A 20218-nucleotide genomic window follows, 5' to 3' on the forward strand; every position below is an offset into this window, starting at 1 on the left:
TCAGCAAGCAGGCAGGAGTGGTGTAGGAGCGATGACATAACTGGTGTCCCTCCCTTGCATTAAAAAAAAAAAAAAAAAAAGTGCACAGCAAGCCAGCGGAGGGACCCTGCAGTAGATGTCCTAGCTGATGTGCTTTTCACCCAGGAGGAGGGAGAATAAGGGAGATGTTGATGGTTGGTGGTGGTGGTGGTGGTTATGGGTGGGTGTGTGTGTGTGTGTGTGTGTGTGGGGGGGGGGGGGGTATTTATAGCAGCCTCTGCCGCCCATTGCAGCCCTTTTTCTGGATGCATTTTAGAGCTGACTGCAGTGATTATTCCTCACCCTTAAAGAAACAGGGTGGGTTTTTGGATGCAACTGTGAATAATTCATTGAGAAGCCACGAGAAACTGGGTTGTTTACGAAGCTATATTATTATTGGGCAGACTGGCACTAGTGGAGGGTGGAGGGGGGGGGGGGAGCTCAAGGAGCTGGTGGAAGAGGAGGAGGAGGAGGAGGAAGGTTGATTCACAAGCTTGAAAAGGGATGCTGCAGAGCACCCTCGGCAGGCAGGCAGACAGGGAGGGAGGAGAAAGTGCTGGAAAAGAACAGCATGATTCCCTGGTCCCATGCAGGAAGCTGCTCCTCCTCCAGTAAGTGGCTTAATACATGGTTGTTTTTTTAAGAGCCTGAATCAAGAGAGCCCCTCATAAAAAACGTTAATGTACAAAAATCCCCTCCATTACCACCACCATGACGTTTCTTCTCTGAGTCTGTGCAGCAGGTACAGGTTGTTTGTATCTGTGTGTGTGTGTGTGTGTGTGTGTGTGTGTGTGTGTGTGTGTGTGTGTGTGTGTGTGTGTGTGTGTGTGTGTGTGTGTGTGTGTGTGTGTGTGTGTGTGTGTGTGTGTGTGAAGGGTGTGAGAGTCAGGGACAGAGGGAGAGGGAGGGAGGAGGCTGTATAGCTGCACCTGTTATGTCTGTCAATTGCTTTTCCTGGTGCAGACAGGGTTCAAGGTGGGACAAAGAGATAAAATGTGTGATTGATCCTTCGTATTGTCACATTTGAGCCACTATGCCCATCACATATCTATTATCCTTTGCTAAAAAGATATGTTTCGGGGCCTTAATCTCCGTGACAACCTTGTGCTTGACGATAATACTCACCTTAGGCAAAGCTTTAAAAACATTCTAAAAACTATGGAACACTATCTTAAAGTAAACATTGAATAAAGTCAGTGTTTTATTGGATTAGTAGAAAGAAGTCCGCCTTGTTATTGTTTCTCTCATAATCTACTACAGTTTCTGATGATATCCCGAACAGAATGGGGGATGTAGACATGCACACACAGAGATCCATCTAATGTCTAGTGTGACCTTCTTCCTCATTCATTAAGCAATGAAATATGTGCATACGCAGCAGAAACTGGTTAGTTCCCAGTCAGGTTTAAATGAAAAATATGTAAATGTAGAGGTAATGGCTTGAAGCGAATAAGCATGTTTCCTGAATGTATATCCAACTCACATAGGCCCAAATCATGTTAGTAGTAACCAATAAACAATGACACATACATTTTCTTTTGTATTTCATATGAACACAGCAGAGACAAATACAAGGCAATAACCTACATTTTCCATTTCCAGTTATTGCCCCAACTATTTTTAGATTGGATCTTGACTTTCTAACAGGGGTATAAATCTGTGAGCTGGTGCAGTGTGTGTAGGAGGCTCTGGCATCTTGGCTAACTTCTCAAAGTTAGTCATGACTCCTGTCCTTACTGTGCGTGTGGGAAGATGCAACAACTCATTTGGTTTGGATTCTACAGCATTTCTACGTGCTTGTAGTGAATAATGTTGTAGCACCCATTAGCAGAGGTGCTGAAACAAGGTTATGGTGAAATCTCAATCAGACCGAAGGAGTAAATGAAGGAAAACGGGAAGTTTCTTTGTCTCTCTGTCTGTTACTTTTGTGGCCAAACACTAGCTTCGTCACCAACCCTATTATTTCAATTTTGTCTGAAAACAAAGAAAAGGTATTATTGTAGTTGGCGCACCCCATGTCAGTGTTGAAGTTACAGAAGAAAGACAGGAGGCTTAATGATGGTTGAGGCCAAGCAGATTTTATATATTTACTGGTTTGCATTTCTCAAAACACCCTACATTCCAAAGTCATGTTCCCCCAAAAGGTTTTGAATCAGGTTGTTTCTTGTCAAACCCCCAAAAACAGAAGTGGTTCCAACACAAAACTCTTCAAACATTCATGTCCCAAAAATGTCAAACATGATTATCAAAAAAAACTAGAATACAAACAGCACTTTCCCTCTGGCTGAAACTACAGTACAGCAACCCAAACAAGAGGAGCCAAAAAAAAAAAAAAAAAAACGGGACTATGCCCCATCTCAAAAATAGTCTAGCAAAACTGCAGAGTTGGCAAAATATCGTGAACTATGTTGAGGTTGTTTGACTGCAATTTCAAACTTGCAGAACCCAAAAGTGCACAATATGTGGTCAGATAAGGAGTCTGGAGATTACAGAGAATTTACAAAAAGAAAACTTATTGTCTGCAGTAGGAATGTAGATGAAAATACTCTGACAGTGAGGGAGGTCAGAGCAAATGACCAGACGGGAAGGCCAAAAAGGTGCAAATAAAGGCTGAACAAGAGTTGTATGCACAATATTGTCTCGGAAAATTTGCCAAGCCCTAGACTGGGGTGGGCTATTTCAGTGAATGCCATATTGGGTTGTCCAACTGAGAGACCAATACCTAGAAAATATTGCACAATCATGATCTCTGGTGCCGCATGCTGATGACAGGATCAGGATTTGCCATAAACAGCTTGAATCATGGATCTGTTTTGACTGATCTATATAGCGTCTTTCTAGTCTTCCAACCACTCTACACTACATGCCAACAGTCACTCATTTACAGACACATTCATACACGCCATGCAAGGGGCCATCCGACCATCAGGCACAAAATGAATGCACATTCACACAATGATGGCACAGTCTTCGGAAGCAATTTTGGGGTTCAGTATCAAGGACACTTGGACATGTGAACTGGAGGAGCCTGGAATCAATCCACCAATCCTCCATTAGTGGACAACCCGCCCTATGCTGCTCTAATTTATATTTTTCCATCAGCAACTTGCATGTAAAAGGTGTTACTTGCAATGATAAACCGACAGATGAGTATCAACCGACTCTGCAATCTGTCTTAGGTTTTGTTTTTTTGAGGCTCATTGTTTTGGTATTCAAGGCACAACTTTACTGATTTTTCTCTTTCAGGGAGCTGGGTTAAAAAAAACAGCAAACCAAAAAATCCCACTGTAAACTACCTGCTCAACATCTGTCAGACAGATTTACAAATAGCTGGTGAACATTATGAAGCATTTAGCAGTTAAATAGGAACAAATTTCCCAATTTCCACTATCGGATTGGTGGAGACCAAAACAGAGCTCACCTTTAGTGACTATTGGGATTACAATCACCAGGTGGACATAACCACAACTCCAAATGAATGCTTATGTTTATCTGTATCTGCTTGATGTTTAAGGCAATGTTTTACTTACAAGTTCACCATATAAACCTAAAACAGTCAAAGTCAATGTTGTGCTCACAGTTTGTTCTTGCTGCCTCTGAATCTAACATTTAAAAAAATAACTAAAATAGTGTGCTCTAAAAAGGGGGCCCAATCACAAATATAAGATTTGCAAAAGTAGTAAGGCTATTGCACTGAATTACCAAATATATAGGAAAAAAGAATCTCTTCACAGTTGGAGAACCACTTACAGCCAGATGTTTGATGCTAATTATTGCCAGCGTCTGTCATAGTGACAGTCATTTGCATTCTGGGAAGTCGTTACCTCAGATGAATTTTTTCATTTTGCATGAGCCTATCTTTTTTTACCCTGTCACCTCTCTAAAGTGGAGAAGCGACTATAGAATCAATGAAAAGTTCTGTTACTCATATCCATTTAGTGCTAGTTGTAGCTGTGTAGAACATGGTTCAAGCCCCCTTAAGTGAAATTTCTGAATATACTCTCAGTCACAGATGAATGTAAGTGGATGTGAAAAAATAGTGTTGCCTTAGTCTGACAGAAGAGCACTTACTTAAATGCATCTTTGGTTTGTGACTTATAACGATGTAGAAGTAGTACAAACTATGCCAGGATCCTTCAACAATCATGTGTGCGATCTATGACTGGTTCTTTGTAGCTTTGTGATCAGTCACTTGTAAAATTGTTACATGCCCACTCAGAACCTTGCAAAAGCACGGAAGATACGTAAGCTCTGTACCCACACTTGTTTCTGCAGAGACAAACCATTTTTAAAAACCCAAAGTCAAAGGCGACGGAATGTAATGCATGAGTGTTACAGTATTTTAGGAGAAAATGCTCTTCAGTGTCAAAGTCAAACACTTTGTACGCCCAAACATCCACAGATAAATCTTCCCTAAGAGGTTTTGCTTTGCCATAACAGTTACATGACACCACTTTCACCTTTGCTTCTTTGAGAGAAGAATCGTTATTTGCACGACTGATACATCTTGACCCCTATTCACATAATCTCCTTTAATAAATGATTAATCTAAAACAGTAGCACTCTTACATTTCAAATTAGATTTCATTGTAAAAAGAAAACCATGTCCATTAGGATAATCAGAATGATACAGAATGACTCATTTTACATAGAGATTGTGCCACATTATGCAGCCAGCCCTGCAGGAACACAAATGGACATTTTAATAGGACTAATGGACTGAAAGATGCATGCTAATATCTATTATTTGGTCTACAACAGTCCTGATTAATTTTTGTCAAGGATTTTGGTACACCAGCATGTTAGCAATGTCATGTCATTTAGGTAAATGAACCACCGTGCCAAAGTACTGCCCATAGACTGTATATATGAAGTGGCTATAGTCACCTTGATGTCATCCATTGGTTTGTGGACTATGGTTTTGAAGCTTCAAGGTTGGCGTTTTATCCGTTGCCATCTTGGTCTTTGGCTGTCCCCATCTTAATTTTTTGCCTCCAGAAGTGCTTGTTTATCATATTCTATTGTAAATTTTTATATTTCAAATTGTATCTTTGTCTTGTACTATTGCACTGCGCTTATTGTAAAAAGATTCTGATTCTGATTCTGACTCTGATTCTGATTCTGGAAACAAGAGGGTGAAGCTGAGTACAACACATCTGTAGGCGACCAAAATGTTCAAATGAACTTTCATGAACTGAAAAAAAACGTTGTTAAAGGGTTGAAGTTCTAAAACAAAAACACAGACAATTTTCGGACCAGAATACGGCATGACAGTGACCTGTCAATCACAAGGTAGCCGCACCCTAAAGCATTCCCTCTTTTACCGACTATTCTACTTAAATGGGACCATAATTTACTAAATGAACATCATGCTGTATTGAAGAAAATGGAAACTAATGACTGACAAACTTGAGTTATAATGTTTACTGAGGTTTTAAATCAAGTGAGGAGTAGAGTCATTTTCTCATAGACTTCTATGCAACCAGACTTCTTTTTGCAACCAGAGGAGTCGCCCCCTGGTGGCTATTAGAGAAAACGATGCCTGGTTTTGTAACTGCACACTCATATTATTGTAGTAAATGGTGTGCTTTTTTTTGACAGGTAACTTATTTATATGTCCAATAATAAACCTGATCAGATTTTGTCAATAGAATCTCCAATGGATGTTTTTTTACAATGTTAGCTTGTTAGATAGTTTGTATTGTATAATGAAATCGATTTATTACACACAAGTGAATTTATCTGGTAGTATGAGGAACTAATTTGCTTTCTACACGATGAGTAATTTCCCCCAACACTCTGAACGCTCCTTATAGACAGTATTCAGTATATTGATCCTGGAGACTTGTTAATCGCTGTGCTGCTAACTGACAAATTGGCTCCTCAGTATTAAACAAGGGTTGTGAGTAAATGCTGAAATCCTCAGCAGTATGTTTAACCATTAGCACAATGGTTTTAGCGCAATTCTCCAGTTGGTCCAGCATAAATATTTCGCTGAAGAATACATTTTTTGTAAAACTCCTGGTTTAAGATCAGAGGTTAGGGGATGTATGATAGGGCTTGTGAAAATGACATCACCTCACTCCCTCAGAAGCGACCCACGAGCTCTCTTGGGTGTGATGACTCAGTGGGTTGACTTCCAGCTAGTCTCACATTACCATGTGTCAACTCCCTGTCAGAAGCCACAGTGTGGGATCAATTAAGGGGGAGTTGAAGTCAGGCTGAAAGGAGAAAGATGCTGAAAAAGCAATAGGAGTGGAGAGATCAGTAAACGGTATACAAGTGAGAATCGTTTCCAAAAAGTACAGTGTGTGTGTCTGTTTGTGTGTGTCTATTTTTGTGTCTGCAGTATCCATTTTTTTCGCTTTTGTGCTTGAGAATCCATCTGCCTGACTCACTTTTTTATACCCTTCTATTTTACAAACTGGTCTCTGTGGCATGAGTAAAAAGCACATTATTAAAGTGAAATTATTGTTATTAAAGTGTTGAAAAGAGCAGCAGTAGAGCCCACTGAGACAGAGTATGTATGCTACGATGGTGCTGTAAAAACAAGCCAAAACGGCAGAAACATGAAACAGAAACACGGTCAATGTTCTGAATGCGGCAGTGTGTGTTCAAGAAAGAGAAATAACCACCTCTTGGTTTTGTGTGGGCTTTCAAACTGCTTTGTCCATTCTGTCTAGGTGACAGCAGACTGCCTGCCTCACCTCATGCTGTGCAAATATAATAAAGTGTGCTTTTTCAAACAGCCGTTCATTTCACTCAACTGTATATCACTTCACTCTCATGAAGTCGGTTTTCCCTTTGCACGATTAATCAACCATAACTCCTCTTTTTGTGTGATCCGATGCTCCTAATGAGAACAAATTATTGTCAATTTTTCTTTTATTTCTTACAGAAAACTGTAAAACCTGTTTATTTTTCTTTATATCCTTACCATTCAAGTTATAACCATAGATGTTATGAAGGAGAACAACTCTAGGCAACTATCAGAGCCCAACCCTTTTCTTTTTTCATATCGTTGTCGCTTGTGATTAAGAGGCTACATCAATGTTCTGAGGAGAAAGGAAATCCACTGTTGACCCACAACATAGATTTTGTACAGAAAAATCATTAAATGCAATAAATGCTTCAAATTACACAGATGTTCTGCAGATGGTCTTCATGAGTAAAACACACCGTCTTTTGTTGTCCCTGCATCCTTTAACTTGTCAATCGTCAAGCTACTTGCAGAGAAACATCTATTTCAATGATGCACACATTAATTGCCTTTTACTGCAGGAGAAAATATGAGCAAAAACAAACATCGTTTCAGTAGAAGAGCAAGAGTACGGATTTAATACTTAATTATGGAAAACAGTCCACTTGGAACTGCAGTGCCGCAAAGCTTTAACCCAACATACAGTTTCACCCTTGCCACTCTGAGTGGATAGTGGCTTCTCTGCTCTTAAGTGCTACTCTCAAGCTCTTGACAAACCTCATATACTTGATGTCTCTCTGGAAGTATATGAGAGGAGTATGCAGAAGCCTGAGTTGAGGTTTTTCGTATGTTTTTGTTGTCGTTCTATAATAGAAAAACACGGCTCGTTACAGAAATTTCAGAAGTTTCTTCTCTTTTTCGAAATTCACGTGAAATGTGCGTACAAGATTTTTTAACAGTGTATGCAATAGTGTAATTAAGAGACTTTATTCAGGGAAGAATACATGTGGTGAAACTACTAGTGTGCAAGCTTATCACTCAAGCTAACCACATTTGTTCACAGACAGATAACTACAGTTACTATCTAAAACATTTTTAAATTTACTGGCATAAAAAAAATCAGGCACCTATTCAAACTTTACAATAAAGAAAGATAATATTAGGAAACTCCTGTTTCTCAATCTTTTGTTTTGAAAATCAACCATACTAGGATGTGGGCTCTTCACAGTGATCATGAGTTGGGCAGTGACATTTTACATTAAAATGTTGTGGGCAGGAACACGTGACTATTTTGTCTATCAAGCCTAAGGCATGATGCTTATACCAAGTCTGATTGGCGTATACGCCTGCTGTTGCGGTTAGGAGGTTAAACCACATATACAGCACATCCACACATGGCTGGTTTCTGACCCCACGTCTGCATGAAAGCTCGACATGAAGCCACAGCGTGCAATCACAACAATCACCTCTTCCACACCCTCCAAACAAAATAGTGCTTAGCGCTTGCATAATAGAAATGATGTGTATTTGGCTATTAAGCCCACGCTTTCATCTGAAGAGACACATGCTTAACATTTAGTACATTTGATCCTTAAAGGGTTTGTGTTCAAGATAAAAAACTGAAGTGTTTTCATTTGTCCATGTGTGGTTATGTACTTGTACATAATTATAAAATATACAATTTTACAGTACTTTGAAGCTGCACATACATATATACATACATATAAGTGTCTCTCCCCCACTCTCTCTGGCCACACACATAACACTGTGTCGTCTGCAACTGTCATACAAATGAACCCGCTACAGTCAGCAGGGAGGGAAGCTTACCCAGGCTCATTCATTCGTTTTCATATTTCAGAGCTCTCACACTGCATTCTCACCCTGTTCACATTCATGTGCTGTTCTGTGTGTGCAGCAAGCGCATGGAGGAAGTGCTTATAAGACCTGCATCAGCCTCAGTGATGAATGCAAGTCTTCTATTTGCACATTCTGCCATGTTGGTTGTTGGTGCTCTGCAAACTATTTAGTGGGCAAACAGTTAAGTTTTTACTTTCCGTGACTGGGAAGAAGCTTATAAATGCTAGAATTAATATTTTTTATGTCAAATGAATATTGGTTTCACTCATATAATGAACCAATAGATAATTATCACCTGGCACTGTAGTTCCACTCACCTCATTTCTGTTCACTCTCACAGATTTCATCAGCGTTGATTCCAGCAGTAATTTTCTGCAAAAAAAGATCAGACAAAACCCACATATTTCCCTCAGGGGATAGAGGAGACCAAAACGGAGCTAAAAGAACAAACAATATCAGACATTAACACCGCGCCATGCTAATGTTGCTCCTCGTCTGTCCGATGTGTAAACAGGAAATCATCTCCAAATCAGTGGCCTATAATCAACTTGATGAGGTGGAAATATGTCAGTCAAAACATAAAAAAATCTGTCAATGCAGGTTTAAATACATATGAATCCACTATGTATCCCATAAAGCCATGCAGATCTCCCAGTAGCTGTTTTGGTGATTTGGTTATAAATAAATAAATAGCCTTTCCATGTAAAAATGGGGTTAAATCTAGTTAAAAGCTGCAGCTTGACATCTGGATTGGGTATGGCAGCTGGTTCAATCTCATTTCAATAACTATATTCCAAGTTAGCAGGTTCCATGACAAAACAACTTCAAAAGACTGTTTTGTCCCGAGGCTTTAGAAGGCGCATCCCTTTTTTATTTTACTCTTACAGGTTTGGACAGTGTTCATATTAACTGTGTGGTAAATTTGCAAAGAAATAAGAAGCAAAGATAAGCAATAAAATTGCCCTTGACCCTGAGGTAGACTGTCTATCTATAGTCTATCTGAACAACAGGATAGACAATTGGTTAGAAAATACAGGCAAGAGTGTTTCTGACAAGAAATGAACCGTATCCTGCTGTGTTGTGTAACTGCCGTGTGTTTCAACTCATTTTATCACATTCAGAAAGCCCTGATCTCCTCTTCCACTCCTCCCCCAGACGTCTTCGCTCTTACCAACATTTTGATTTGCCTCTTTTTTTTTGGCCGCTCCTGCCTAGATCAAAGGAATTTTAGAGCAACCTCAAAATATCTCTCTTCAGACACGGTTGGGGGGGAAGCCTCGTGTATCTTTGTTTGTTTGATGGGCGCTCCGACTTTATAACGTCTCTATGAATTGGAGTAGATGTATGTGATGGGAATACTCTACTTTTATCTGCACCGTGTCTCTCGTCCTGATGTTTAGCCTGAGGGGACAGGTGTTACAACACCTGCGTGAAGCAGAGGCACAGTTTGTATGCACACAGGCATCACGTATCACTCACAAAGGCAAACTGCATGTATTATATCATATTACATCACATTTATTAAACTGACACTTCACCCAGCTACTTGTAATGTAAGTGATATTAAAGCATGTTAGCCACCAACTGAAGAAAGATGAAATGACTGAATCACACATTGTTGAGAAAAACAGACCAAGCATTTGCATTGCTCTTACTGTAATTATTATAATTATACGCTATTAATATTCACCCTTGTAAACCTGTAACTCTCCGTCTATTAACAACTGTTCCACAACAGTTTTTTTCTCCGTTAAATCTTAAATTTGTTGCTTGGTCTGTGCTCTAATAATTGTATAAATCAGTATGTGTGAAAATTGAATTTACATAAGGTACTTTTTGTGCCTTCTAACTTGAATTAGATGATATAATTCCCATGTTTGTTGGGCTATATGTGAAAAACAACAACCTTAAAGCACAGAAAAATACATTCCATATAGAATATTGAATTGCTTAATTAAAAGCGGTTCCCTCTTGTACAACACTGTGTGGATGTGGGCTAATTTAACAGCTGCTCTAACATCACTTACTGAGGTGTGTAGCCAGATGTGCAGAGCACTTCAATCAACAGAGGACAGTTTTCTACTTTGTGTGATTCAGGGTTGATTGCCCTTGTGGATTTACATACAGTGTTGTCATGACAACACTGAAACCTTCCCATTTGATTACCGGTGACATGTGGGCTTTCCCACTCATCTAGACTAATCTTTTGTGACACATATAGGTCTAAACTAGAGCTAAATATTTTAATGTCAGTTCAATAAATGTTTTCAGTAAAACAATATTGTAGTTTTCAAACTGATAGAAGTATTCTGGATTGTTGAACATTGCTTTTACATACAATTTACATATGTTTATATTGAGATTCAATTCAATAAAGATATGTGATCATGGACCAGGGATCAAAAAGTGAGATGAACGCCATACATAAGGGATCTTGTGATCACACAAAAATGATTTGCTTGATCAACAGCACAGCATTTTGTTTTTATGGACAGGGATCTGAGAAAGCATCTTCTTGTTATTATTAAATACAAATACACAACGCGCTGACATGGTAATCATCTGCCCTACACACCTCACCTTTTGGGAGGGTTAAAAAATGTGAACCTTTCTTAGGAGGGATTCATAGATTGTGGCATGGGGAAGATTCTCGAAGAACATTCTTGTAATAATGCTCATAACAGAAGCGTTTTTGATTATATTAAAAGTCTGTGTCGCAGCTCATTTCATCGTTGGAAAGTGATTTTTGCTATTATTAACAGCAATGTTGGACTGAATTTATTAGATGTTTTGTCCCTAGTAAATTGATTATAAAATGTTCACACAGATGCTATCCGTTCAATGAATACAGTCAGAATTTTTGACCCAATGTTTCCCCATTTATTGTTAATTTTGCAAAAAGAAGGTTGAGTCCTTTTCTCATTCCTCATTCAAGCAACTTTTCAAATTTCTTTATTCATGTATTAGACTCATAAGGTCTCGATTCCTATTACATAGAGCATGATCATATTTTTGAATGTAGAGTAACAACATCCATCCATCCATCCATCTTCCGTAACCTGCTTATCCAGTTAAGGGTCGCGGGGGTGCTGGAGCCGATCCCAGCTGTCAATGGGCGAAGGCAGAGTACACCCTGGACAGGTCGCCAGCCTATCACAGTAGAGTAACAACAATGAAGCTGAAAACGTCATAAAAACGCTGTGTCTTATGGGAAACATCACATTATTACGGCTCGCGCCTGAACCCTGTGAACCCACCTTAAAATGCTGCGTGAGCTCAGAAGGAGATGCACGCATTTAAAGGGTCATATCGCTAATTATCTTCTGGCCATTGTTTTCATATTTGGTGTCACCGAGGGAAAAGAAGGTGTCTCTCAACGTCTTTAACACAGATATGGTCTGGATAGTTAAATTAGATAAATGTTTGTTTACAGCCGAGAGCTAACTTATGTCAAAGTTATCTTAAAAACCAGAGTTGTCCCGTCCAAAATGCTGAATGACGAGCTGCAATGAATTTTAACGCTAACGGTTAATGACCAAACATTTCAACATCAGTGTTAGATTAAACATAATGTCACGTTAAGCTTGCGTTTAGATGTGTGCTTGTTTTCAGACCAATATCCAACCTGCTGAAGCTAACGTTAGCTTAACATTAACAATAAATGTTAAAAACCGATAGCACTTTGAAACAGTTGACCACACCTGCTGTTAATTAAACAAACTACGTTTTGGATATGAATTAAATGTCCATTGTCCCTCTGACTTCTTCATTGTCATTAACATGTGTGTCTTTTCTTAATTAGGGACAAGCCATTTTAGTGTGGGTGTGCTTGTTGTACTCCAGAGCTAGGTTACAATATGGTGACCTCATTAGCTAATTCAATATTTTACAAGAAACAACATTTAACTTACACGTAAGACTATGGCCTCCCATATACAGTAACGTTACATTTCTCTCCATTTACATTCCCTGCCACATACATGCTTCTATCACTATGCATTATTCACCACTTGCAGTACTCCTGCTTCAAACTGCACATCACAAGTGGCCTCTTCATCCATTCCTCCATTTATCTTTGCTGTCTTCGTAATGCTCACCCTGTGCATTTGATGTTGTGTAGAGGAATGTATCCAAGCACCATTAAGGTCAAGCCGTAGAGTCTGCTCAGTGCTCTGCTCCTATATCCCACCACAACAGCATCTGCTGAGGTCCTGCAGTGTGCCATATTGAAGGGGTCGATGCAGTGAATCAATCAAGTCCAGCCAGTTTGAACTCGCTGACCCCCTGTCTCTAAGTAGCTCTGAAGAGCCACAGAGATGCAGTGTTAGAAAAGATAAGAAAATGACATAAATCTTTTTGCACGTGTCAAGTACAGACACGGCGCTCAGAAAGCACATAAGCTAGACTTCAACCAAGTGTTGTTTGCTGTAGCTCCTTGCATTATTGCTAATTAGTTTCGGCTAATATAATGGTACACTGACCACGTTTGTCTTTTTCGTATTGGCAAAAGCAATGATCAGCACTCCCTAAAGATGTGAAGCCAGGCCTGCTACCTTAACATATCATCCTTAACATATATAAGTCTTTGCTAATAAGGAAGCATGAGGAGGATAGATGTTTCAGAAAACAGATTTGTTAGTCTTAGAGTTTAGCTATTATTTCTTTATAATTATTTATTTATGCATTCACACACTCGCTTTGTTAGAAAATTGCACACGCTGCAGAGAGCTGGTACTGAATACCATATGGTAACAGAAAATGTGAAAAGAAATCCATGATGAATAAGCTGCATATATAGCTTTTTTTTACCTAAATGTTATGGACAATTACTATAATCCCATTAAATTCTAATGTCATATTTCACCGTGTCGATCTGTGCTTGGAGATAAAGCTGCTCAATGCACAATTTGCTGGCAGTGGAAGACATGTTTGCTGGTTGCTATTTATAGAACTAGGGGTCTAGACCAGCTCTGCAGCTGAACACTATGTGGAGAGAGAGGATTGGTGGGTGGCATTAGAGGATTGGTGGGTGGCATTAGTCTTCGGTGGGTGGGGATGTCGGTGTGGGGTTCTGATTAAACACTAGGTTTGTGTGCAGTGCATAAAATGTTGTGTATGTAAAGAGGGGAGAAGCAACACAACAGAGAGAGAGAGAGAGAAAAGGGGGAGGATGTGGATGGGGAGCGGAGTTGATGTAATGCAGCCTCCGGCAGCCATAACGCAGGTCCTTAGCTGCAGGTCAATAGTAGCTGCATGGCTGACCGGTTGCTAAATGTAGGCTACGTCTTCGCTTCTTCAACAGCATTAATGCCCATTTAATCATTCCTTTGTGTTTATTTTCCGTGGTTAATCATTGGGCTGTTTTTGACACAGGACTGATCATATAGGTTCACTTTAAGATTTCTGACTGAATAAAACACAGTCTTTATTAGATTGTTATAGAGAGAGAGAGAGAGAGAGAGACACTCAAACACACACTGAAAGAGAGAGAAAATGTCTTTATGGCTTTTGGCTTTGAAATATATATGAGCAGCTCTGAGATTCACCAGAGTAAATGTGTTTCTCATTCTCTTCGTGGCTCTCTTGTATATGTGTGGGGTGGATCTTCTGTCTCCCAGCAACAGTGTAACAGAGTTAGGCTAGAGAACCTGAAGGGGACTGGTGGTAAGACCTGGAGGATGGATGTGTGAATGTGTGTGTCTGAACCTAAATGTGTGTGTTTTTTCAGTATGTGTGTGTATGAATGATTTTGTATATGAATAGTGTATGAGCTACCCACTTCTTTCATTTTCTGATGCAGAAAAAGTGTTTTTTAGTTTCATTTTTAAATCATCATTGCTTTTATTGCCTGCAGCTCTCTTTATTGATCGCTGCTCAAACATTCAGTGCCTGATAACTCATATAAACACGTGACATTCCTCTTTGTCCTCTTCATCAAATCGGGGTGATGGTAAAGGCAAGTGATTCTTAACGATAGGGTGAAGGCCTGTGTCGCTGCCCATTCTGCAAACTTTGTCCCACATACTTTTGAACCCTAGCTTGAAGTCCCACGCATACATTCTGGTTCATGCCAGTATACATAAAATCATGGAGGAGAATTTTAATCTCAAAGCCATGCCATCTTACAAAAGTTTAACTCTATGTGAATGCGTGTTGGGACGGTGGTGGTATTGTGTGATCCAATTTTTACAAAAAAGAGGAATTGGATATGTTATGTACTTTCAAAACAGAATTCACAGGGAACAAGATGAAACATTGCAAATGTTTATTAACGAGGTATGGCTTTTCAAATCTATATTGACCCACAGTTGATTCATTATTTCCATCAGGTTAAAGCTTGTGAAGAGGTTATGTGTTCAGTTCTTTGTGTGTGTGTGTGTGTGTGTGTGTGTGTATTATGCAGCGAACTGCATAATATTTTGGGTGCCCCAGGTATGGCTGCGTGCTCAAGGACCCAACGTGGTTGTGGCGACTCACACTGTCTCAAAACACCTTGTTTTATACAAACATTGACTGCCTGCTCACTCCTCATTCCCCACTTTTAACCTGGCCCAGCTAGTAGGGGGGGTGGGTGTTAACACAGCTGAGTGCATCTCTGACCCCTAGCTGCTATTCTGCGTCCAGAGACACAGTGGGGCGGAAACTGTTTGCACACTGATATTGTTTTGAATGTTGTGCTTGGATAACGGCTAACGGAGCTACCAGCACCCACACGGCTGAGTACCTCTCAGCCGATGCTCTCCAGCTCACTTTTATATACTTTTTTCTGGACGGTGTGTTAGGCTAACCGCTAACAGCTAATGGAACCACCAGTGTGTACACTACTGTAACTTGCAGCCACTCAGCCGCTGCTACGAATTCGAACCCATTGATTTCTTTTAACCTTGTATAACATCACCACTTGTTTGAATGAAGTCAGTTTGATGAGTCTTTACAGCCCTGGTTGTATTCATTCAATCACATAATACAGCAGTGTTAATAGCTGTACCACCTAGCAGAGATCTGCCTTCTACTGAGTTACATTTTAGTTGCAGATGTGATTAATCAAAAAGTCAGATTCCATTGACGCCACCATGCTATGTTTACTGTATTTTATCTCTTCCATAAAGGTTGTATGCAAGGCATTCATTGGCTTATATGTAGCAGTGGAACCCTGCTGTGTAGGTATTAGCCAAGTGACTGATATATATATATATATATTATATATATATATATATATATATATATATATATATATATATTTCAAGGTTAGGTAGTAATTAGTATGCTACAGCTGTGCCCTCGCTAGATATAATGTAAATTTATAATTCCCTACACCATCCTAATGCACTCATAAATATGCAATATGTCTAAATAATGATAATTATGAACATATAGCCTTGACTCCCACACAAAAGCGCTTGCTTACTGTTTATGAATGGGCAATAACTGCAAAGCATGCACACATATAGCACATATAGCACACTCAGCATAGTGGGTGTAGTGCAATTCAGTGTGTCTCTGTGTTGGTTTCTCTTTTTTCCTCTGTTGAGTCTGATCACCGTTAAGTGATTTCATTCTGTGTTTTATAACCATTTAGTTAATACCCAGACTCTCATGTTATCTTTTCAAATTCCTCCTCTACAGTATTAACGAGAGCACAAAACCCTCGTTACGACAATTCAGGCAGCTAAACAAAGGTGTTTGTGATGGGGATGAGGTGGGGGAGTCTGGCAACAATGGGTGAGCAACTGATGACTTCATCAGGGGTTCAGAACAGGAGATTTATTATTGACCGATTTCTTTTAGGAATTTTCCAGATGAAATATTGAGCCTTTTTTAAATATTCGTTCATGATAGTTATTGGCCTTCTCTGAGAACTAATGCAGTATGCAGTCATAAGCTTTAATTTCCACTGTTTTCATTGGAGGCCCTGCACACCTACACAGGTGTTTTCAGTTGTGTCTGATCAGACATCTGTTCAGTTTGAAGGTGGGAAAGGTGGGTTTCCTAGGGATTACATGAAGTCAAAAGACTCTGTGGTGGCCTTGCTCATCCATTCAATATTCCTTTAATTTGAGATTCAGGCACTTATGTATCATCATTACTGTAGGATTATTAGCAAAAAAAAATGTTAAGGTTGTTAAACATACATGTAGACTGGACATATGTGTATTATTTTTGTGTCATTACCTTGCCAAAGCAGGACTGCTGTGACAGACAGTGTTGCTGGTATGGGTAGTCATCAGTTATTTAAAGAAAATTAAACTATAATCTGATACATATAACGTTATTATCTGTAACATTGTTACAGTGCTTAAAATAGTAATTTCTCATACTGCTTTTTGCTGGTAACACTGTAAGATTCCTGTAACATCTTTATCCACGCTGGTGAGCCGTGTCTCCACATCACTCCAGAGCAGATAACTGTAGGTGAGGCACTGCTGGGAAATTAAACATCACTAATGGCAGACAGCCGCAGTGCATGCAATGTATCTCAGAGACAGATACGTTATGCCTAGTCAGGCTTTGGCATATGATGAGTCTAGTTTACAAGTCCAGATGCAATATTAACAGAAGTTTCTTAACGAATTACACAGTAGGAGGTCTACGTGTTTTATCCATAGGAGACTTTTGATCTTGTCAAGCTTTCAGTTTGTGGAAATTTGGATGTATCATTAATGTGTTCTGTATGAATAAGTGTTAAACCAATGTGCAAATACAGGTGAGATGTAGGTATGTGTGTTTAGGACAATATGTATGGATGCATTTGTTGGTCACATCTGTGTCTGATGTCACAACAGCAATCCGACACTTGACAATGTGACAGGAAACATTTTTTTTCTTCAAGTCTTTGTTTTTTGGCTTACAGCAAAGTGGTTAGTAACAAAAACTAGACCAAATGTTTGATGACAACGAAGAGTAAACGTGTCCTTGACAATATCCTTGACATCATCAGTTTTGACATCAAAAAAATAGAATTTCAATTGATACAGATACTGTTTTTCCAACAGAATTAAAGGTCACAGTTTGAGAAAAATGTCATAGAGGCAGACAAAATAATTTGATTACCCTAGATCCTAAAATGTATCTATTTTAATTAACATATTGTTCTGTGTCTTTCCTTGCAGACTGTACGTCATGGTTTTCCTTACCAGCCCACTGCTTTGGCCTTTGACCCCGTGCAGAAGATCCTGGCCATTGGCTCCAGAACAGGCGGCATACGGATGTATCCTTTAACCCTCATCAGCTCTCTTCCTCCCTTCCTCTTGTCTGGAGACATACTAGTAAATACCACATACATGAATACATATTTATAGTAAATACATTACTTACTCTTTGCCTCTGTTTATTATTGTACATTATAAAAAACAAACACAATTTATCCCGTTAAACATTTAATGAGAGCTGGCATTATCTTGCTCTGATTCCTAAAAATATGTCACTTTATAAAATATTTCATCTCATCTGTAATCTTTTTGGTGGTCTTTATTATGCAGGAAAAGTTAGGCAGGTTATTTCAAATCATTATTTTTATTATAATAAGCATAAATAATGAATATTTCCAATCAAAAAGAAATTGTGAAAATCACAAAACTAAACTACCTTGTCATTTGCATGTGCTTTCATCATTTAAAGTTTTGATTGTAAAAAAAAAAAAAAAAAAAGGATTTCTTACAAAAGCACTTTATTTGTAAATATCCATGAAATAAAGTAGTATCAGGAGAAATAACAGTATTGTTCACGGACATAAGCTCAATTCAGAGATAAGATCTGCCGTTACGCCGGATTTGCTTTTTCAGACTGAACCAAACAACAGAGGCAGAATGCTGCCCCAGTGTGTGATTTCAGATAACAGGCCAGCATCAAGATAGCAAGAGAGGCGTATCATTATACACAACAGTGTCAGAATCTACTGTAATGTAAAACATTAGTGTTGAACAGCAACTTGCATACTAAAAAAGAATGGCGGGTGAACTGAATATCGTGGTGTTCCTGGACCTCGTTGTCTCCCCAATTCCCTGTACGTCTTGGTTGCTGTAGGTTAGCTGCTAACAGCTCCAAGTGTTTTTTTTTTTTAAATATCCCGATTGTTGGGGCTCAAGAATAACACACCATCCAAACGTCACACACGTCACACATGTTCTGCCTTGCCGTTCTGTCTACCTCTGCTGCCGGCTAAGCGGTGGAATAACAATGGAATAATGGCGCAACAGTCCCGCCTTGAACAGGCTGTGTGAAAGGGGCTAAAGTTTGATCTACTCCTACACAAACCTGTGGCACTGCTATAGTGTGTCTCCATGCAGGGGCCTTCCTTCCTCCCCCCCCTTCTCCTCTAATTCTCATCCCTCTTTCAGCCTTGTCATGTCTTGATGCTCGGCTGTCATGTCACAGGCTCAGAAATGTCCATCCAACAGCCCATCCCCGGGTCACCCGGTCACAGGGATGGGAGAGGACGTGTGAGTGCAACCCAGGTAGGAGATTACCCCCTCACAAATACCCAGGGTTCCCAGTATGCCTTTAGGGAAGCGAGCAATTATTGACGCTGCAGCAGCTGCACTGCTGAATCCTGCTTGGGTAAAAGATGGACAGACGGAGTGATTTATTTGATGAAAGAAACAGAGAAAACATGAGAAAGTGACAGAGGAAGATGTGACATTGTTTGAATGAGAGGGAAATAAATGGAGAATAGGAGGCTCTCTCTGCATGACTGTGAAGCAAGGCTGAGATTTCAGTTGGATGGAAGCCCTTGAGTGACTTAGCGTTTGTATTGACATGCTGCACACACCTTCATCTGCTCCCATGTGGCCTGTCACTGACTCTCTCTCTCTCTATCTCGCTCTCTTTCTCTTTCAACTGGATGCTCTCACATACACACATTTCCCTATTGTGCTGTTTCTCATTCAGCTTCGCCCTCCATCACTTTCTGTCTAGAGGACCTCCATCCCCCCTTATTCCTGCTTATTTATTCAATTCTTCCTTCCTCTGTCCTTCACAGCCTCTCTGAATGTTGTTCCTTTTCTTCCCAGGGCTTTAAATGTCTACCTGCCATCTTCTGTCATGGTATCTCTTTGATTTTTTTTTCCTCTATTGCTTTTCTAAAGCTTGTCCCCTCTCCATGTGCCTTCCTTTGTAGCTGCACAATGGTAGACATTGCAGGAATTTCTAATGCTCCATTCCTACTTCTTAAATGGTACAATAGTACGTCCTGCCTTTTGCTATTATTCGTCATCAACACTATGTTATTGTTGCACACACAACCAACCAAGGATATTTGTAATTTCACCAGATTTTCAGTTTTTTTACCCAGTCTCCCCAGGGTGGAGCAGCGTATAAATCAAGCAATTTCAAGCTAGCACCCTGTCTCTTCGTCTTCTATTTGTCGGCTGTGACTAACCAAATATCATAGACAGACACTGCCTTCTACTGTAGCAAGGTACCATTATTTGGCAGAAATTTTATTATGTTCCAGTTAAGAAGTCTGTATAATGTAGTTAAACAGTCGGATGACATTATTGATCGACTTTGTGGGACTGCCGTAATGTGGGATCTCTGTGCAAGGAGGCTTTTTTCAGTGTGTGGTGTGTAGGCATGCACGTCTCCTTGAGTGCAGTTCTTGCGTGTATGTACGGTATGCGTGTTTGTGTGTGTCAGTAGGCAGAA

At 39.7% G+C, this 20218-nt stretch overlaps 1 protein-coding gene across 2 annotated transcripts in view; it reads left to right on the forward strand.

The window, feature by feature from the left end:
* stxbp5l (syntaxin binding protein 5L) overlaps positions 1 to 20218 on the forward strand; it is a 118329-nt gene that overhangs the window by 1103 nt on the left and 97008 nt on the right. For both annotated transcript variants that reach the window (XM_054615401.1, XM_054615402.1), the window contains exon 2: positions 17686 to 17783. In XM_054615401.1, the coding sequence (XP_054471376.1) occupies positions 17686 to 17783 (98 nt within the window). The remainder of the gene's footprint in view (positions 1 to 17685; positions 17784 to 20218) is intronic.

The sequence above is a fragment of the Anoplopoma fimbria genome, chromosome 16 (assembly GCF_027596085.1).
Source record: "Anoplopoma fimbria isolate UVic2021 breed Golden Eagle Sablefish chromosome 16, Afim_UVic_2022, whole genome shotgun sequence".
Lineage (NCBI taxonomy): Eukaryota > Metazoa > Chordata > Actinopteri > Perciformes > Anoplopomatidae > Anoplopoma > Anoplopoma fimbria.